Source organism: Gastrolobium bilobum, unplaced genomic scaffold (genome assembly GCF_033153095.1).
Source record: "Gastrolobium bilobum isolate Gb01-03AN ecotype WA unplaced genomic scaffold, APGP_CSIRO_Gbil_v1 utg57423, whole genome shotgun sequence".
Taxonomy (NCBI): domain Eukaryota; kingdom Viridiplantae; phylum Streptophyta; class Magnoliopsida; order Fabales; family Fabaceae; genus Gastrolobium; species Gastrolobium bilobum.
Window position 1 is genome coordinate 33,501 of NW_026899029.1, and position 22,326 is coordinate 55,826.

General features: G+C 35.6%; 2 protein-coding genes and 1 long non-coding RNA gene across 4 annotated transcripts; all 3 read right to left on the minus strand.

The window, feature by feature from the left end:
- Positions 1–721: 721 nt before the first annotated feature.
- Positions 722–3,456, minus strand: LOC133286363 (uncharacterized). Of its 2 annotated transcripts, none has more exons than XR_009748116.1 (3): positions 3,144–3,456; positions 1,675–1,768; positions 722–1,093 (listed from the first exon to the last, which is right to left on the minus strand). It is a non-coding gene; the product is annotated as an uncharacterized LOC133286363 (long non-coding RNA). The 2 variants fall into 2 exon arrangements; XR_009748117.1 differs by having other exon boundaries at positions 722–1,180.
- Positions 3,457–11,818: 8,362 nt separating this feature from the next.
- Positions 11,819–13,441, minus strand: LOC133286366 (transcription factor GTE12-like). The gene is made up of 5 exons (XM_061483770.1): positions 12,685–13,441; positions 12,297–12,389; positions 12,088–12,209; positions 11,930–11,978; positions 11,819–11,829 (listed from the first exon to the last, which is right to left on the minus strand). Exons 1-5 carry the CDS (start codon positions 13,439–13,441, stop codon positions 11,819–11,821), a joined length of 1,032 nt encoding a protein of 343 aa, XP_061339754.1.
- A 5,645-nt stretch (positions 13,442–19,086) lies between these two features.
- Positions 19,087–22,086, minus strand: LOC133286367 (uncharacterized). Its single transcript, XM_061483771.1, has 8 exons — positions 22,080–22,086; positions 21,756–21,947; positions 21,570–21,640; positions 21,107–21,313; positions 20,924–21,016; positions 20,726–20,827; positions 20,340–20,639; positions 19,087–19,194 (listed from the first exon to the last, which is right to left on the minus strand). Exons 1-8 carry the CDS (start codon positions 22,084–22,086, stop codon positions 19,087–19,089), a joined length of 1,080 nt encoding a protein of 359 aa, XP_061339755.1.
- Between the last annotated feature and the right edge of the window lie 240 nt (positions 22,087–22,326).

Sequence of the window (22,326 nt, forward strand, 5' to 3'; positions counted from 1 at the left end):
CAGCTTCTCTTTCTTTTTCTCTTTGCTGCTTAAACTGTATTGCGGAATACTTATTTTAACTACTTTTACATCTTACTTCACTTATTATAAGTTGCTAAGGGGTTCCCATAAACCCACTTAGCCAATTCTCAACTTTACGTTATTACCTTTTCGAACATGGTTCACTAATTAATTTTCTACGAACACACCACTCACAACCAGACCTTTCTTTCAAATTATATTTTTTTCTTACTTAATTCCCTTTCTAATAAGCTATCACACACTTTAATCGGAGCTCGTTTGCTCCGGTTATCGCCGTTTGAAGTTGGACAAGCAAAACTGCCAACCAACCCCAAAACAGCTCAAAACCACACTCACTCCACGAATTACTGTAGTCAATCGTCTCATCCAATTACTCTCAAATTTTTATGCTACCAACTAGACACCTCAAGCTTCGATTTGATACATCACACGCTTAATTTGACTGAGAGGAGAAGCGGGAAACAATTCCTCAAAAACAGGCCAGAACAGCCCCCAAGTGCAGGGCAAACAGGGCAGCTGTGTTCACAGCCCTCCCAAGTCCAGCTCCTAGATCATAACAACCTCATATTTTATCACCATGTAGGGGACATCTCAAGCTTCAAAATGGCATATGGTATGTCCCTATTGGACCTCTGTGGAGGGAGATATGCTCTCCCAAAGTTCGTCTAAAATCTGCCAATTCTACAGAAAATTCGCCAGAATTTCCTTTGTTTTTCCAACATTTTCCAAATTTGTACAAGTGGTCTATGACCTCAAATGGTACCTAATAATCAGTGGGTGGCACACACAAGGACCAACAATGCCTTGGGGCTCTTACAACCCACAATATACAACAATTCCATATCATATACAGTAATATACATGCATGATCCATAACTCTATATATATCACATTAAAAGGTGGCTATGTGTCATAACTACAACATCCTACATCAACCTACATAAACATAATACATCACAGTGTACATATAAATACGACAGACTACCAAAATAAGCAGGCATCATCTATGCTTAGATCTACTCATCAACCACGGGCCTCTTGCCCCGAGAACGATCGTCAACTGCTGCGATACCTGAAATATGTCCCCATAACGCGGGGTGAGAATGAATCTCAATAAACTTGGGGTTTATGGAGCAGTCTCCACCCAAGAGTCCACTTCCTGCAAGAAAATATCAAGTACCAAGACATAGATAACACCATATAATCCATATTAGAATTTCCGTATCATATATCTTTTCTGATAATTCTAATTTATTCTTATAACGTACTTTCTTATTAATCTTAAGTATGTTCATGTCTTATGTATAAATAAGGCTTACATCTTATATTCGTAATATTGTATCACATTCAATAGCATACTCATAATGATCAGAGAACTAAAGTTTCCTCGGCTATACCTTATGTATACCGTGATCATATCCATAATTGTTTCCTCTGTTCAGAAACCGTAACTTACACTTCCAAGGCTTTATTTCATTGAAGATCATATCATATTAACTTATCATAACATAAATAATATCATATGCATGCACTATATGAATGCAACTACGCAAGTATCAATATTAACAACAATTATATCCATACGGAAACCATAATCGCCACTGATCATGGCGGAACAAAAAGGCTGAGAAAACTCCTAAACCGAAAGCTTACCTGTCACCTCTTTCCTGCTGCTAACTTGCTATTTAATACATCGTAACTTGGTTGTCTACAAGTTGTTCGTCCACCTACTTCGTCCGATTACACTCTGTTACCGTACATATAAAAGTACCATTAATTTCCAATGAAATATACATTACTTGAAATCCGAATAATTATATTTCATATGTCAATTTCATAACCAACTTGACAACTTTATTTCCCTTGACAGTTCATGCCATACCACAAGTCTACACTTAATTTATAATTCATAACTTAGACCCTCAACTAGTTAATTAATTTACTAATTTATAGTTGACATTTCATACACTTTAAAAAAAAAGCTTCACGTATCTTAAACCATTGGAATTATACTTACTTATTCTAGGAAAATGCTATAAATCAATCACTTGAATTGAAAACACATAATCTATGCCCATTATTCCTTCATGGCCGAATTCTATATATAAACATATATACAATTCTTTTGTTGCCATACTTAATCAAATTAACTTGATTCTCATACAAATATTTCTTACATAAAATTTCTATTAACTTCACATAACTAACATCCTTTCATTTAACTACTTAGATTGATCTATTTCATATTTGTGTGATTAATAATTCAATCACAAGCCCTCAATAATTTTTTTATTAAATTACATAGTTGTTCTTATAAAATAGATAACACTTTCATACTAAACTTATGAACTTTACATTCTTAATTAACCAAGAAGTGAATCCATTGCACCTTATACAACCACACGTTAAAGATTTTACTTAAACAAGTATTCAAACACCACTCTCACACATTTTGATGAAGAGGGCTGAAAATCACATGTGTAGGTTCCTAGAGTTAACACTTTTTCTAAAGATTCTAAATTGGTTCTCTATGGATTCAATCTTCAACAAATTATCTAACATACTCTAATCTTTGTTGACAACTTCATAATAATATCCACCCTTAAATTTCTACAAAGGCTGAGGCATCCAAAAACAAAGGATTCAAGGATTATTTTCAATTCAAACTCATTGTATCATGATTTAATCAATTCTCATGCATCTTTAACTTATGTATACCTCATTACAAACCTATGTAATCACTTCCATACCATTCATCATTCATAGGGCAGATTTGCCCTATGGGGATATCACCAAAATCTAGTGAACTTTACATCATTTTCTTCAACTTAATTCATCACAAGACCTTCTTAATTCTTGATTTCTTTTAGGCATTATTACAAACACCTAGTGTGCATCTTTTTACACATAAAGGTCGAACCATATGGGGTTCCTTAATTCACCCCATGTGCAGATTGTTTTAAGCATACAACTAGAAGAATGCATCATCCAATAACAACAAACCATGAACCAATTAAATTCCAACATACATACATCCTTTAACCTCAATAAAATTCATCCAAAACACATTATAAATCTGTTTTCCAGCCATGATTACAGCCATTAAAGATCAATTTACATACCTTAATTAACTTCTCTAGAAGCTAGGATATTTTCTCCAACAAGAAATAAAGAAGGCAGTCCACGAGAGCTCCCTTGACAGCCTTGAGGTCGCAACCATGGAAGGGGAATATCTCACCAAATAAGGCTTCTTACAAGGCGCTTTCACTTGGGGTATGATCTTAAGGTTGTTGTCTTTGATTTCTTTGGAGAAACCGAAGCAGGAAGATGTCAGGAAATGAAGTTGTACGCTTGCCCTATTCTTTCATATGCGTTCGGTTTTGTAAAAGAAGAAGAAACAAAAGGATGAACCGTGGAAATGAGACTTAAAGAGGCAACCGACTTTGGGTACCCTTTATAACAAATGAATTAACTTTCATGCCATCTCCTTTTTGACTTTTCAACATGATGGTTGTTTTGCTATCTCACTAAAGACAAGGTAAGAAAACTATCGTGAAAAACCAAAAGGAATATAAAACCGATTTGGAAGGCTAAGCAATTGCTACTTGGTTGCTTAATTCAAATGCTACTACTTGACTACAAGGAAATAAAAGTGACGTGGAGGAGCAGCAAAAAGAGATTTGCTTTAGTAAAATTAAAGTCCAAGTAACTTCAATTGTTACCCTATATACATCTTCAATTCTTCTAACCTCAATTAAATTCTTATTGGATTTTCTTTTATTTAATTTATCTCAACTTAATTTTAATAATTATTACAGCAATTATCTAATTAAATTAAAGGTACTTTAAACCCACTAATTCTGCTAAACTAATTAATTATACATTCTAAATCATAATTATACTTATTTCGTCTAATTATTAAAATAAATCTGATCTTTTACTACCATAACATCCATATCCTCATATATAATCCATAATTATATTTGGGCCCTATTAGACTTACATGGTATGAACTGTATCCTTAAATTAATTATCATATTTATCACATGATTTCCTACTCACCATTTCGTTAATTACGTGTTTAATCTAATTAAACACTCGATTGATTTACTGTTATATATTTTGACAGTGAGAGTTGTTATACAAAGCGGCGCTTCAGTGTAGCAACACGGATAGCCTTTTTTTGTGATAACAGTACATCATAAACAGGAGTGCTCCATTCTGGAAAAAAAAATAGCAATTAGAGTCATACCAATTCACAATATAAAATGCAGTAGCAATTAAATGAAGCATAACTGGAAAAGTTGAACTTCTCTAGAAAGGGAATCAGTAACAGGTGATGTAAGGTGAGAAGTATAACATCCATGTTCGCTATCGAGACAACTTGCAGCCCCTTCACATACTATCCACATCATCAGTGCATTCCAAATTATCGAATAAGTTACAGGTAGAACGTCACATATCACAAATCATTTGCAACGAATCTGTAACGACTTAATGCTTTGTACCTTTGTGTAAGTTTTTCTGAATCAATTTGCAACGAGTCTGTAACGACTTAGGAACCTCAACCTATATAATCAAAGTATTGCCACAATTAAAAAATATTATGAACATACATAAAACAAGCAAAACACAATAACAAGCAACATTATGTTACATCAATTCCAACACATGTATTACATTTTCGCAAATTCCAATGAGGCTTACTTCCCTCGAAGAAAACAATACTTACTTTAGGATGTCTTCCATCCAATGAACTAATCTTCTGAATTTCTTTCATTTCAGGTACTTGTAACTTTTTGGGCAAGGTATCCTTTTGCAGGGGAGGCATCCTATTACAAAATTTTCTCACATGTTGTAAGAACCCGCACCGTTAATTAAGGTATTTAATTAATTAATTATGCAAAAATAAGAATGATTCCATAATTGACCCTAATAATTATTTATGAGACTTAATAATCATAATAAGTGATTAAGAATGCTGAAAGTCGCTTTTCGGAAGAAAAGTGCAGATACCGGTTCTTCTAGTCAGTATAAATGTGTACCGAAAAAGTATCCCGGAAAATTAAAGTTAGTGCATGATAATTACTAGAATAATATGTAGGACTTGTAGAACGATTTTCAAGTCCAAATAATGAGAACTGGTGCTAGAAACCGGTACTGGCTTTGAAAAGCGCGTACCGGAAAGTTGCTCAGAAAAATATAAGAAAAATATGATAATTCTTAGAAAATTATGTAGTTTCAGAATCCAAAGTTTGGGATTAAAATGCTAAGCGTAGCAATTAAAGTTAATATTGTGTGTTTAAGTGTGTTTGGGCTATAAATACTCCCATTATGGGCACAAAACCCTAGGATCAGATTTCTATACGTGACTCTTTTGCTGATTCTCTCCAGCCTTCTCTTCTCTCTTGAAAGTCTTGGCCTTTGCTCATGAAAAGGGACCAAGAAGCCATCTTTGTTGTGAGTCTTCTTCTTGAGAGTTGTAAACACTAAGCTTGAGAGCATTGTGAGGGGGTGGTGGAGCTTTGTGAGTTGATGCTTGCTGTTTGTGGGACGTTTTTGGGGCTGTTTGTTCTGAGTTTGGGTTGTGTAGCCTTGTTCTTGGCTTCTTGAGCTTCAAGAAGACACCTTTTGGCATAAAGGGACAAGCTTGAAGTGTATTTTCGTAGCCTTGTGAAGTCAGAACTGTGGGAGCTTCTAGTGAGCTCCAAGAGCACCTCCCTCTGCTGTTTTTTGAGCTGTGGTATGATCACCAACCTTTAACTTGAGTTTTAAGGCTTAAAAGTGGTACCTTTATGCACCTAATGACTAAAAGATGATAACTTGTTGTTGGGTAATGTTGAACACGCCTAGAAATGCATGATTAGGTGTTTAAAATCGGTAAAAGGGAACCTTTAAGGGATATCTTCACGAAAATGCAGAAACTGCATTCTGTCGTGAAATATTCGGATATCTGCCCGTGGAATATCCGGATATTGGATATCCGGATATGATATCCGGATATGTGTATTCGGATATGGGGTTTTGGGATATCTGGATATTGTATATCCGGATATGTGAATCTGTATATCCGGATATTGCATATCCGGATATGGAAAGTGAGATGTCTGGATATTGCATATCCGGATATGGTCCCGAGGAGTATCCGGATATTCTGGGATTTCGCAGAACAGTAGCTGTGATGTGCATACAGTAGGCTATTGGGGTTTGTAGACCCTAGATTGATGAAGTTGAACTTCTGTTTTTAATGGACTAAGCCAGAATCATGGGATTAAGGGCTTATGGCTTTGTTAGAAGCTTTAAGACTTGAAAACGTAATGAAAAGATGTTGTCTTTAATTGTATGCATGTGGTACATGTTTATTGATTTATGTTTGCTCCATATCAGATTGTGATCTGCTGTGATTGGACTTTGAGCTTGTGGCATTGGATAGCTAGCTTAGAGGTAAGCTTTCGTGTCCTCGGTTTAGCCATGTTGTGGTTCCACCATGTCCCATGGGGATATGGTTATATGCATGTTGTGTTACATGCTTTTGATGTTTTAGAAATGCTGTTGAGCTATTGTATGTTAGTGCCTTGTTGATATGCATGGAGGTGTTCCACCTATACGGTAAACCTGAGTATGTAGAACATACAAGAGGGTGAGGCTGTGGGTGAGGTGCAAGCGATGTTCCTTGTACTACATGTAGGGAATAGACGTATTCCTACATTTCTCTGGCCAGTAGATAGTGATTACACACATGCCATAGATATCTGTTGCACTACATAGTTTTGGAACTGATAATGATATAAATGCTTTTTGAACTTATATTGCACATGTAAGTGAGCTTGGGGTGGAAGATCCTTGAGGACCCCCCTTGTCTTACTGAGATTTCTAGTTTAGAGATCTCACCCCACGTTTGGGGAATACTTATTTCATGGTCAGGTAATGTTGAGACCTCAGGCGGCAGGAGGCCGGAGCTGAGTTAGAGTGCTGTTATTTTATGCTGCCATGATTGGATGCTGGATTTGCATGTTGTCTATATGCTTATAACTTCAGTTTATGTTTATGGAGTTTTATGTTGAGACTTGTTGTTTACTATGTCTATTTGGTGAGCATGGGGATTGTCCATGACACATAGTATTATTATGTCTTGGTTATGTCTTGAGTCTTTTGGAGTTGTAATAATGTACCAGGATATTGTCCGGATTACTTGATGTAATGCCGTGATTTAGATACACACTTTATCTATATATTGAGGTATTTTAGTAGATGTCTTAGTGCAATTTACATACAGGCGTTGTTTTATGAAATTGATTAAGTAATCAAGTTGGTAATTGATAATGACGTCATAATTGAAAAGAAAAAGAATATTCTGCATTTTTAATTAAGCACCGCTTAATACGATGTAATGTTAATATTCCGGGTATACACGGGGTGTTACATTTTATGGTATCAGAGCAACGGTTCTAGGGAAAAGCCTGTATGTATTGCAATGATTAGGAGGTTTGGTTGTGTCTGTTTTGTGTGTTTGCTCCGTCGAGTATTATTATGATAATGCATATGTGACCACATTGCGTGGGCCTGATCAACTCATAATTTGTGTAACTTGTGCAGAATCATGGTAAGACCCGGGAGAAACTGCGAGACTTCGAAGGATCGGCCTGATCCTGTCCTGGCTGCATTAGCTGAGATGCAGGCGGCCTGACTAGCCGACCAGGAGGCCATGAGAATGGCAAACCAGGCCATGCTGGACGCCGTCAGAGAGGCGAACAGGAAGGCCACTGAGGACGTGTTGGAGGCCAACCGTCTGGCGAACATGACGATGTTTAGAGTCATGTTGGAGGAGATGAGGAATGGCCCTGATGTTGGTCATGCTCCACCGCCACCACCTCCACCGCCACCACCACCACCTCCACCCAGTCTGCAGGATGACTCTCAGAGTCAGATGGGAGATGGCAGTCATCTTACGGGGGCCATGCAGACCGTCCCTGTTTTTGTTGAGGATCGTGATGAGATCGATCGCCGGCTGAATGCTTTCCGTAAGCATAAGCCACCTGCCTTTGATGGATCCTTTGATCCTGTTGCTGCTGCACGTTGGCTTCAGGCGTTGGACAAGATTTTTCGGGTCATGCAGTGCACAGATCTGCAGAAGTTGATGTTCGCTACTTACATGCTGGAGGGCGATGCCCATGAGTGGTGGACAAACCTTTCTCATGTCTACGAGATGCAGGGTCATGTGATGACTTGGCCTATGTTCGAGGATTTCTTCTTGGGTCAGTACTTTCCATATGAGCTCAGGAGAGGCAGCAGGGGGAGTTTGACAGATTGGTTCAGGGCTCGTTGTCTGTGGACGAGTACCTGGCCAAGTTCAACCAGTTGGTGAAGTTTGCACACTTCAGGATGGCGAGGCCTACTCCTACATTTCTGGCTGCTAAGTTCCGCAGGGGACTTAGTGAGGATATTGCTGGTTACCTAGCTGGTTCTGCTTCTAGAGATTTTGGGACACTGGTTCAGTAATGTCGTGATATTGAAGATTACTACAGCTCGAGTAAGGCCAAGAGGAGCTAAAGTTTTTTTTCTCTGTCAAATTTTTTCTCTCTCCTATGATGTGTAATACTTTCATTGATGGGATGCACTGAATCTTGGTGCAGCAGTAGCACCAAAGATTTATTCCTATGATACATATATAGTGACAAAAAAAAAAACTGGACTACTCTTACATAATTCATATATTGACCCGAGAAACTCAACAAGAGTCACATAACCGCCCGTTGTCTGCCAGCATAACTAATTCTAGACTTAGATGGCAAACAAAGATGTTTACTGAAAATACCATTAAATTCTCCATGTTATCATCATCTAATCTTTTATGACGAATATCATAAACTAATTTTCATCTTCAATAATTCTTGTCACAAGTCCAACAGCAATTGTTCTTCCTAATGATCTTAAGGACACCCTTCCAAGAGCATTGCAACTAGAGAACTCTACTACACAGACTGTCTCGTGCAAAATCACCTGAAATCATAGATAATAAAAGTCATTCCAAGTTTTTTTGAGTCTGTGGCATTGAAGACGAACAAAAATTCGGGTAAGATTATTTAAAAAGCAAGTTTTGCATTATTTATTTACCTCAATTACTGCACTTTGCTTTGCAGTAAGACAGCGTGGGGACTTTTTGGTTACCTTACCAGTCTTGGGATCAAGTACTGACAATATTTTTGAAACTCTAGCAGGTTCCTTTGCATGGTGTATATGAAACTCTAACTGCACGTATAGAAAAAGAAAATTGAATTTTTTCCCCCAATGAATAGAAATTGGATAATAAACTGTAAGAATACCTCATACATATCATACACACCTGAGAGCCCACCAATAAGGGACTTGCACCATCCAAGAGAAGTACTTTCAACTCCAAATGCTTTGCAACTGTGACAGGAAAGTCAGGATGGCATAGTACACCTCCTGCCCTTACATGACTTCCATCTACACCTAGCAATGTTACAGCTACGTTATCTCCAGCTCTTGCAACCTTGCAGGCATTAGAGTCACGCTCCAATGAGCGTACTGTCCCCACAACAGCTGAAGGCATAACTAAAACCTACAATATATAAATGATACATTTATAGAAAGAAAATAGTTTTATTTCATGTCTTGTTAGAAGAGTTTAGGCATGTGATTTCATTCCATGCACTGCTATATTATACAGTAACCACATACAAAAAGGTAAAATTTCCAGGCTATAAAAACAAAATTCAAACTCCAATCACATCAATACTTTCTATACGAAGACTGAAAAAAATTAAACAAAATTAAAAAGGAGGCCACAATGGTACTCTTTTGCAGCACCGTTACCACCTGCAATATTGACCATCGGATCCATTACCTTGTTCATATTTTCACTAAAGCTATTAGAGGTCTTATACGGACCAACAAGTCAAATAAGGATTTCACCACAAATAAGATGTATCGTGACTATCTGGGGTTACACAAAACTGAGCAAAGAATGACCTAAAACTTTGCATGACATTGGGATATTATTTTATATCATATTCAATTGAATGAAGGATGATATTGCACGATACATGCTTAACTAGCATTGTTATGGGCAGTCTTTACTTCAAGAGAAAATTTAGATTTTAGAAAAGAGAGGAAACTATATATGGATTGAGAACTTGGCAAAGTAACGCGAAATACAAGGTTGCACGTGAGGACTTGCATGTGATTTAACCCAGATCGATGCAAGTCAAACAATATTCTGGGTTTCCAAATCAGCATCTTCTTCGTTACATAAAATGCTAAAGCTATTGCTATAATAAAAGGGAAATTAGTGAAGGTAATCAATTTTTTTTTTGATTTTGGCATAAGTCTGATTTTGTTACATCTTATACTGCTTTATTAAAATTTGTATTTAATGAAATGCATTTCTCTAGTATTTATGTTGGTTGTGTCATAGGGGGAATTAATTGGTAACGAAGAAGATGGAGCAACAGAGATCCATTTGCTGAAGTCGTGTATGAATGAATTCAAATTTCTCTGGCAGACCCGGGATTTTTTATAACAGGGGATAAAAATAAAATTATAAAATTACAAATATTATTAAGACTAATAGGAAATACTAACTACCCCTGATACTTCTTCAATGCATATACTTTTCATAATGATACAAATATGAAATTGAAATAGAAAACATAGAAAGCACAAATGAGTTTAAGTTTATCAGCAAGACAACGACACCAAAATATATGTATATATTTTTTTTAGGTAAATGATCGCCTATAATTATATTAACAAAATTTACAGTCTTAGAAAAAAAGAAACAAATGCTTACCTCAGTTCGTGGATTTTTAAAATTTTAAGGTTTCATTCAGAAGGGTTTCACCCCGCTTACGTTACACTTTCATTTTTCATAGATGCAATCACACCAAGAGTGAAAAACACAACAGTGCTCTCTCTGGCTTTTCTCTTTCAAGAGTTTTATTTCACCCAAATATTACATTTAATAATCATTACATAGAATACATATAATCTTCTATTACAAATATATCTTATTAATCAATTCGTAACACTATAAACATCACAAGATAACACAAGGAATAATGAACAGAAATATTTTCATTGACCATAATTGATTCCGCCGAAAAAAGGTATAAACAAGCATAGCAGAAAGAACAATGTCAAATACTCAAATCTCTCAAAACCGTTCCAACCAAAAAAAAGTGTAAACAACTATGAACAGTATCAAATCTCTTAATAACAAATTTCCCCTTCTTCCAAATTGTTGAGATATATAGTCCCACATTGGTTGTATGTGCAACTAATGTGACCAATGTGGGACTATATTTCTCAACACAAATCATTCAAATCCTCCACATCTTCATCTGAGGTAATATAGTCATCCTTGAAAAATAAACCAAGCCGCTCGAGTGGGTTTTGAGCACGAGATTTATCCATTGCAACTCTAGAGCAATGTTTACTGCTGAAGTCTCCATAACACAGCTTACCCCCACACAACATTTCAAGCTCCTCCCAAATCGTCAAGTCATTCTGTATCTCAACAGTTCTTTCAATCTACCAAAGAAGACACATAGAGTGAAACTTCATGTTGTCATTTTGAAAAACCATTATAAAAAATATATTATACAAGAACAAAACCTTTTGTATTCTGACTCGTTCAGCTTCTCTTTCTTTTTCTCTTTGCTGCTTAAACGCTTCATTGGCTTTCATTCTTGCAGCTACCACAACAGTGTAAATGAAGCAAAATGCAGCATTTATATTATATAAAAGCTAGAAATAAAGCTTCATAGTCCCCAAATCAAAATTCAACTAAGATAATGAGCATTTAAATATGAAAACAATCATAAAGTTATATTAAACCAAATTAATTTTTTTCCCCAAGTATGGAAATGACAGATGCTATATTCACCTTCATGCTGCTTCCTTTCCCTTTCCTTTTGCATCTTCATTTTCACACCCTAAACAAAGAAAGGCAAAAAGGAGTTGGGGAATAATGCTACATTCAAAACTACAAACTATTAAAACACAAGGAGAAAGTACCATAACCAAGATATGCAAAAGCCTTACCTGGTCCAAAAGTGTTTCATTTTGTGCTTTACGGATAGTATCTGCAAAGCGGCGCTTCAGTGTAGCAACACGGATAGCCTGTTTGGGTGATAACAGTACATCATAAACAGGAGTGCTCCATTCTGGAAAAAAAATAGCAATTAGAGTCGTACCAATTCACAATATAAAGTGCAGTAGCAATTAAATGAAGCATAAATGGAAAAGTTGACCTTCTCTAGAAAGGGAATCAGTAACAGGTGATGTAAGGTGAGAAGTATAACATCCATGTTCACTATCGAGACAACTTGCAGCCCCTTCACATACTATCCACATCATCAGTGCATTCCAAATTATCGAATAAGTTACAGGTAGAACGTCACATATCACAAATCATTTGCAACGAATCTGTAACGACTTAATGCTTTGTACCTTTGTGTAAGTTTTTCTGAATCAATTTGCTAACGACTTAGGAACCTCAACCTATATAATCAAAGTATTGCCACAATTAAAAAATATTATGAACATACATAAAACAAGCAAAACACAATATCAAGCAACATTATGTTACATCAATACCAACACATGTATTACATTTTCGCAAATTCCAATGAGGCTTACTTCCCTCGAAGAAAACAATACTTACTTTAGCATGTCTTCCATCCAATGAACTAATCTTCTGAATTTCTTTCATTTCAGGTACTTGCAACTTTTTGGGCAAGGTATCCTTTTGCAGGGGACGCATCCTATTACAAAATTTTCTCACATGTCCCCTCACTGCTCCAGTCATAATTTTTTCATTCTCATTTTCACACTTGCATTTTTTCTCCAAGTCTTTCCATTTTCTCTCAAATATTTTTTTGAGCTCCGTTGCCATTAAATGAACAGCATTCATAGGAGGATTATATGTCATGGCATTTGAAAAGGTCAATCTAACATCAGCTGCAAATTCCTCAATGCTAAAGTAAATATTTTTTTCCAGCTTGGATTTAATAGTGCCTAAATCCATGGGATGAGATATGACTGTAAAATAATCTGGAATATTCAATGCCACAGGATCCACTGGCTTATTAAAAGCCCAGCCATGTCTGTGGGATGTTAGACTCTTCAGAATGGCAGTACACAGAAGAGATGTTTTCCGATCTATCTTCTGCCTTTTCTCTTTATGGCCCTCGATAATACCTTGTGGTCCTCTCTTGATGGAACCTGTCATAGAGGATTTTTCCTTTGAATTAGAGCACTCATTCTCATCAAAGTGGGATGCTTTTTCTCTAAATTCATACTTTTTCAATCCAGAATCAACTTCAACCCTTTTGGTTGTAAGTAGTAACTTGAAATTTGATTTCTTACCTTGTACTGTTGTTTTAGTAGCACCCATAACGATGTATTAAAACAAATTGTTTGAGGATAATGTTTTGATTTCCAAATTCTTAGGATCCAACAGGCACACTTTGCTGCAAAGGCATCAAAGAAACAATACATCAATCACATATTGGATAGCCCAAACAAGGTGCCAAAAAAAAAAAGATAGCAACAGTCCCAGCAAAAATAATGTAACCCAATTCAACAAGCATAATTAATTTAGGGATAAAATATAGCACCATACGAGGAAAAAAAATCAAATATTAAATAACTCCATATATCAAACACATTTTTGCGCAAAGTAAATCACATTTTTTATAAATTACCAAAAAAAAAATCACATTTTTTATAACACAAACACTGGCATGCATATACAGTGAATTAGATTAAAAAAGAAATTGACATCAAAACACCAAATTCGGACAATTTTTTTTTACAACTTGCATAAATCCAGGCCAAAAAAAACTCAAAACTATCAAAAACCCATATTCCCCGACACCAGAAATAAAAAAATTTGGGAAAAACTTTAATAATATTCCTATGGTTTGCTTTAAAATCAAAAATACCCTTTAACCTTTTTTTTAAACAGTAATGGCTCTGTGATATAGAAAATACCCATACCCTCTTTATCACCATTAATACATTTATGTGTTTCTTTTATTATTGTCCCTGTTTAAACAACAAATATAATCACACTTTGAAGGGTTTAAATAAGAGCAATAATGGAGGAGGGGCATGCAGTTGTTAAGGAAGAGTATGGTGTTTTCTACACTATAGATGTTTTTTTATTCAAAAGCAAACTTTAAGAGTAAAATTATTCAAAAACAAAAGAGAGGAGAAAAGTGAAAACACATAAAGTAACCAAGAAGTCCCTAATCCCGCCCAGTTTGCCATTCATATCGGAACGAAAGGGTTTTTTCTTAAAAAGAAAAAAAAAACTGAAATTTTAAGTAAGCAATTTTATTGAGAGAGAAGCAACTTTATGAGAAAACAAAAAAAATAATAATAATAATTTTTCATGACAAAACTGTATCGTGTATATATTAAAAAAAAAAAGGCATGTCCGAAATCATTTGTCTGCGGTGAAGAGAAAAAAAGAAGAGAGAGAAACTATAAATATGATAAATAGACCCCACTCTATTTTTTCTCTTTCGAGGCAGACAAAAAGTTTCTACCTTTAAAAAAGCAATCATTCCCCCTTAAAAAAAAATGGGGAGTGGATCCTCTCATGTGTAAAAGTGGTCATGTGGTCATGTTATTTGATCACAATCACTCATTTAAAAATTATATATTTTTCTCTCTCTTATCTCATCATCAATGAATGGTTGTGATCAAATAACATGACCACATGACCACTTTTACACATGAGATGATCCACTCCAAAAAAATGGGTGGAAGGAACTCGTTCTCATTCTTCTTCCTAATTGTATCAAACAATATTATTGAGAAGTTAAATTTCCAGCAAAGCAAAATACGACAAAACAAAAACCATCTTACCCGAACAACAGAGAGAGAGAGACAGAGCGCCGAACCGCAGGGAAGGACCACGCTTGCAATAGGGTTTTACTCGCAACAGGGTTTTACTCCGAACAGGGTTTTAAGTTTTAACCGTATATATAACCTATTTCAAATTTTTCACCAGTGGAGCATAGATTATAATCTCTACAACCACCTAAAGATTAGAGAAATTTGGGGCAGAGAACCGGTTGGTAACCAGAAGAATATAAAATAAGTTAAACTAAGTTTTTGAACTAAGAAGAGAGAATAGTAGATGAGAAATGTTGAAGAGTGAATTGGTTTGGTTAGGCTAGACCTCTATTTATAGTTGAAGTTTTGGGCTCAGATATGGATTTCGTGCATTTATTTCCTTATTCTTTATTGATGTATCTGGCTCAGATTTTGGCTTTATACACTATTTTCTTATTAATTTCTTATGGCTCAGATTACAGCTAACTTATTTGCTAACTCAATGCTGACTCATTATTGACTCATCATATCTAATCAAATTACCAATCAACATTACCAATCAATCATTACCAATCAATCATTACCAATCGAACATTACCAATCAATCATTATTAATCAATCATTATCAATCAAACATTATCAATCAAACATAAATGCTTAATGTAACAGCCCCAAACCCTGTAGCATGATATTGTCCGCTTTGCCCTCGGGCTCACGGTTTTGTTTCTTGGGACACCCCACAAAAGGCCTCATGCTTAATATTTTCACCCACTAATTACTTTTAACTTTTCATTCCATTCCGATGTTGCAACTTAACCATACGTTCCACTTATTTATCACTTTTTCATAACCATCATCATTTTAGCATGGATGTCAGACGCTAAACACTATTACTTTACCGCTTTACTAACTTCCACCAAATACCTTGGGACGAATCATTTTTCCACACTCTTTTCACTATTAACTGATGGACCACTAAAAATGTCATGTCTCTCACATGCAAGTCTCATCCTATAGGAATCTTTGAAACTTCATTATCAAGTCACATAAAACTAAATCCATCCTTGCCACTACTTATACAATGGTATATCATTCTCTCGGAATATTCAAAGCTACCACAAACACTCGGCCATACCTCATTAATACTTAACCAAAACAACATTAACATTGTGCATCTTCCACACACTTTCCACCATAAGCGGCATATACGATTATATATATAACACTCCTCAATCCACTCTATCAGTACAACCAAGCTATCAACTTTTAGGCAACCGATCGCAATTCCCGTTTCCAACTATTATTGCACATTCGTGCTTGATTCCATCATAGTTTACCTTTTATAAGGGCTTATAATTCACCGTTTTAACCTGAACTCTTGATCATCACCAGCCTTCTTAGAAGGACACTTACTCCATCTGTCAACATTAAATCACACTATTATCTCTTTCATCATAAGACGAGAATTCCAACAAATTTACTACCTCACTTGGAGCCGAAATTATTTCATCAGACTTACTTTACACCCACAATAGTGCTTCACTATCACACTTCTAAATTCTTACACACTATGCCTCACCTCTTATATCCAAATCTGACATATCTTGTTCATTTACAAATATCTGACCTCATATTTTGCGTTAATCACATGGAAGAACTCTCTCAATACAGTGGGTAACAACATTCACAGGTTTTAACCGCTCGAGCTCTTGCTTTCCTCAGGGCCCCAGATGTAATAACTCATCGATCAGAGAATCCACCCATATGATCTCTGCCGTAATAATAACTTACCACTAGCTATCCTGTTCTATTAGCATTTCCAACGTTTCTTATTGGTGCATTTATATAAATCAACTCAACTATACTAACAGTCACACCAATACGGAACACTTCCTCGTCACCGATTACTCATATAAGATAACAATTGTCTCCGGGAACGTAATCCACACGGAGATAACCATACCCTGTGGGCCCATAACATCATGTCGTACCACATGCACCCAGTGCATAGAGAAATTTATATTCACAATAAATCTGTATATCACAATCAACGTGTACCCAGTACACACCAGATCACACTTGGACCCTGTCCATTTGGTGTCTGTCTCACCTCTGTATATATAACAGCAAAATATCTTTGGTATATTCACATAGGGCTATCCCCATAACCATAGTAGTAGTGGTATAATATACACCTGTTATATATATAAGTCAATTCATTTTACTATCTCATTTCATTCTTCTCACTGATAGTTTACATGTAAGTTACTATTATAATAATTCACATTCTCTTCGTAATTTCGTAAACATTTCTTAACTCTCAATAGTTCCTTCTGTCATGTTATTGTTCAAATCCATAGTCCATTATCCCTTCCTTGCTTATTCTTCCCACAGATTGTTTTCTCTTTTACTTTGACTATTCACTTGGCATAGTTCATAACATAATCTCTATTCCGTGAATCCAGAATTTTCTCAAAGTTCAGTACACATCTCACATATACTTCCCATCACACAGGGATCTTCTAAACGTATTCGTCCTATCACAGAGGACTAATTTCACCTCAATCCGTGCACTGGAAAATTATATCAATCCTTGCACTAACACTTATACCTCAACTCATTAACTAATCTTGCCATTTTTGTTTTGACATTACATATTAGCTCTTTTGCTAAACACATAATTCCACACTTTATTGTAACTTAGTTCATACACTAATCACATGATTTCCCATCAGGTTGTACATTAGCTCATTCTCTAATCATACCATCTCACCTTATTGTTATACACTAATAACCCACAAAATCTTGTCACCGTTCTAATCCATTTCCTGGTACGGCCCACATAAACCTCTACGCAAAATGATATAACAACCCGTCTATTTTACTGATCACTTCCACCCTTGGTGGTTGTAGAATATTCCTTACATTGAAAATACCTCCACACTGTCTATCAATCCATATTAAATACCAACGATTTCATAAGCACACTACTATTAGTAGTATCTATATATATACCACAAGATTATAATTTCTTTACAATTCTCATTACTGTCTTACACCTGACTATACAATTCAACCGTACTATTCATTCACTACAACAAACTGTGCAAACGAAGGTGGTTGTTTTGTCTATCAGAGGCGGTCACAACCGCCTGCATTTAACTCATTTGGCGGTTGACAATTCGCCTTTGTTACCACGGTTGAGACCTCATTCTCAGGCGGTTTAGAAAAACCGCTGGAACAGCTGCCACAGTATAACAATGGCGGTTCTTTCGTCGGGTAAGGTCGTCGTAGGATATTCCAAAAATGATGAAATTCTCAGCTGCAGGCGGTACGACTAACCGCCAAAGTTGTCAATATTTCGATGCTTATGAGGGTGGTTTATGTAGTCAGCAAAAATTTATGGCGTTTAGGCTAACCGCCTGCTATTTCCATACAGCAACGTTCAACGTGACTTGTTACTCGGTCAGTATAGTTTACGAAAAAATGTGAAATATTTTCTGGCGGTGGGTGAACCGCCTCGTGTTGGAGTTCGCGGATGGTCTTTATAACCGCCAATATTAAACTTTATAATTTTTTAAAAAAAGCTTAAAATTAATTTGAATTATTATTTTGTTTTAATAAAAAATCCCCTATTATTTTAATCAGAGGTTTATAAGCATTGATGCATTAGAATAGTAAAGAAAAAAGTAAACAATTTTTTGTTAGGTAAGGAGGGCATAACCCCATAAACATTAAAAACATTCTTCCATCTTTAAATTCCGAAACATATTTACCAAAGGTTAATATACAAAACCAAAATAGATAACCTGTCAAAAAAGTATAGTATTATTTTAATCAAGGCTTTATAAACATTCATGCATGGATCGAGGATATTTATGCAAAAAAGTAAACATCATTCATTCTTTAAGTTTGGAAACAGTGACATACATATTGACCAAAGCTTAATTAACATACAAAAGCAAAACAGACCAAGCTGGTTGCATGCAGAACGTACCAAGGTCATCAATTACATCCAAAAAATACCCACGTAATATGCATAACATCCAAAAAAAAGATCCAGGTACTGCCTAACTTGAAAAACATTGGAATTCAACCAACAATGTTAAACTCCAAAACGACCAAATTCCATGTACAACCACTGAAATATCCAAAATACAGTGGTTCAATGAACAACTACCAAATTATGTGAAATTAGGATTCTGGTGGTTGGGGTGCTTGATTTGATATAGTTGGCCCATCAGAAGGGTCATGACTAGCATGGGAGGACTTTCTGATTCCAGGAGAGCCCAAGTCAACAACCTGATATATTAGGAAAAAAGAAAACATATATTAATCCATAAGTTAATTTTAAGAAAAAGGTTAAGAAAACGCAAAAAAAAATATAAAGCAAAATGAGGTTGAGAATTAATCAGATTTCTATTATTGACAAAACTGGAGTATATACACTTGAGGTAACAGCTCTAGGTAAATGTATCAGTGACATAAGCAGTAACTGACCATAAGTAGGTAGAACAGAACAATAACGAATTACTTAACAAGGTTAGAGAGTGCAACTGAGCAACCATATAATCCATACACACTAATAATCCAACAGAACTGAATCTTTATCCCAGCAATCATATAATCCATACAAACTAAATATGTATCCCAGCAACCATATAATCCATTCCAAAAAAATTTATGCAAACTGAAGGAATCAGCATCTATGAAGTTCAGACTATATAATGTCACAACACTACAAGGCCAACAGTGGAGTACATATATAGCAGGTGTGGTGACATATATCAAGTACAATGGAAACTTAGATTTTACCAAAAAAACAATTGTAATTCATCTTCCAATAAAAATAACAATATTGGCAGTGCAGCCATATATAGAACAGTTTTTTCAAGTTGGAACAGTCACCAACCATATATATATTTCCAGTTTTTTCAAGTTGGAACAGTCAACAACCATATTTCCAGTTTTTTCAACTTGGAACAGTATCAAACTTTAAGCACACTGTCAATCCGAGTTCAATAAATGATAAATATATCAAGAATGAAAACAATATCAGAATAGCCAAAGATAATTAATACCACATCACAACCTTCATGCTTTGCACTAGTACCACAGAGGTAACAAAGGAAACAAAAAAATAGTGAATCTGAAGGTGCAATTCGCAGAAAAGCCTACCATATATCTATATATATATATATATATATATATATATATATATATATATATATATATATATATATATATCTACCAAACTTTAAGCACAATGTCGATTCAAGTTCAATAAATGATAAATATCTGAAGAATGAAAACAATATCAGAACAGCCAAAGGACAATGGTGCCACACCACAACCTGAAATGCTTTGCACTAATAGCACAAATTTTACAAAGGAAAAAAAAATATAGTCACACTGAATATGTAATTTACAGAAAAACTGCCATATACCTGATTAGATGGTGAGTGGCCAACAAAATTTTCAGTAAAATGTGCCATTTGCGATTTCAATGTATCAAACTCAGCCATCTTGCCTTTTATAGTGTCCAATTCTCCTTTCAGGGCATCATACTCAGCTTGTGTAGGACCACTACAAGAAGTTGAGGCTGAACTGGTAGATGTTCTACGGATTTGGCTTGGGACCACCCCAAAACCCATGCCTCTAACTCGACCTGGGTGCTCCTTCCCAAACACATTTACAAAAGCCTCATCTTCGAAATTGGCTTTATCCATCTCTATAATTAAATTATCCTACATACAGGGCATGAGAACCTTGTAAAAGTGTACCTCAAAGCTAGAAATTGATATAAAAACAAATTACAAGGAAGTGTTAATACATTTTTTAGCCTAGCTTCCTCATTCACAAAATTGCCATCCTTTTTGATATGAGAAACAGCATACATCTCACCTCTGCTAAATTTGCGTCCTTCTTGTATCTCCTGACAATTGCCATGACACCAAGCCCATTATTTCCATTAATTACAGAAGCAAAATAGTGACATGATAAAAGATTAAACATTTTAATAAAACCATACCAGCTCCCTTTTCCTCCTTGCTAACGTCTTTGAGCCAAGTGTGTGTGGGATTGTTTGTTTCTGTCTATTTGCAGTATTGATAATAATATACTTCTGCATGATGGAAGAAACAAAATAATTAACATATTAATTTTGAATACAAGTGACAGCAACCTACAAGGGCGGTTTTGCATCCTTCGTTACCTTTGCCTTCTCACTTGTTTTGTATGTCAAAAAACTTGCCCATTGTTCTCTTGTCATGCCTTCAGGGTAAAGATCAAGGTTTTCTTGAAAATTTTTATCTTTCTCATATATTTCATTGGCTAGTCTCCACCTATTGTCTTTCCATTTCTTACCCATGTTGCCCATACAATAATGGTAGTGGTCATCATTATCCATAACGAATCTCTTCTGCAAGAGAAAAGTGAGCTAAAAATTGTAAATATTAATATAATTACAACAGGAACCTATTTGAAAATAAAAAAAGCATTCTGACCTTAATAGTGCTGACCCAAACATCGTCCTTGTAGATCTTAGGTACGTCAGGCCACCTTGCATAACTTATAGGGAATATGTTAGGGTTACATGCAATGTGTCCCAAAAAACCACCGAATAGGCCAGCAGCCTCCCCAACAGGTTAATTGTCTTCATTCCATTCAAGAACTACCCTCTTATGAGGAGGAAGTACCAAAAGATCCCGCACACATAATCTCTCCTCATCAGCCATTCCATTATCAGCTATTACATTGTTGTTAATGCAAGTGCCAAAAATGAAAGTTACATATAAGTGAGAATGTTTAATCAAGTATATCATTATATAAGAATGCAATACAGGTAAATCAGACGGAGTTACCTAACACATCAACAACCCAATACTTGTTGCATGTCCTTTGGGAAGGGTTTCGTGGTCTTGGATTTGAGTCCTCAGGTTGACGACCAACTGATTCAGATTGAGATACTGCTGGTGTAGGTTGAGCAGATGAAGATGCACCATGTGTAGGAGCAGATTCAGCAGATTGAGCAGAAGGAACTTGTTGGTGGACCACTATGTGATGTGGCTAACTATTCAGTTCTTCAGTCGAAAGTTGCAAGTTTATGTTCTGTTCTTGTTCATTGCTTATGAGTTCATTAGCATTGGAGGTTGTCGAGTTGGTCCTTTTAGTGAACCTCTTTGTACATGCCATTGTCCTGCTTACATAAGAATGTTTGCAAGCATACATATTTATAGATACAGAACATAAAAATCCCAGGTAATTAGTAACACCAACAAAAAACAACATGACAACTTCTGTTTTAAAATTTAAATCAGTGAAAAACAACATGCTACTTTAACTTGCGCATATTATACCTGCAAATCAGAATGTACTGGGAATTTTAGACATTTTAATTTCATCCAGCATGTACATATTTTGATCTATTTAAAG

Bases quoted from the DNA above. Each gene is read 5' to 3' on its own strand.
- LOC133286366 (XM_061483770.1), bottom strand. From the start codon at position 13,441: ATGGGTGCTACTAAAACAACAGTACAAGGTAAGAAATCAAATTTCAAG. The intron at 12,390-12,684 runs GTAAGCCTCATT...TGATGTGGATAG, and splicing joins TATTGTTTTCTTCGAGGGAA to TATGTGAAGGGGCTGCAAGT. The intron at 12,210-12,296 runs GTCAACTTTTCC...TTTTTTTTCCAG, and splicing joins TGATTCCCTTTCTAGAGAAG to AATGGAGCACTCCTGTTTAT.
- LOC133286367 (XM_061483771.1), bottom strand. The intron at 21,641-21,755 runs GTAACTCCGTCT...ACAATGTAATAG, and splicing joins TTGGGTTGTTGATGTGTTAG to CTGATAATGGAATGGCTGAT. The intron at 21,314-21,569 runs GTAGTTCTTGAA...TTTCTCTTGCAG, and splicing joins TACTTCCTCCTCATAAGAGG to AAGAGATTCGTTATGGATAA.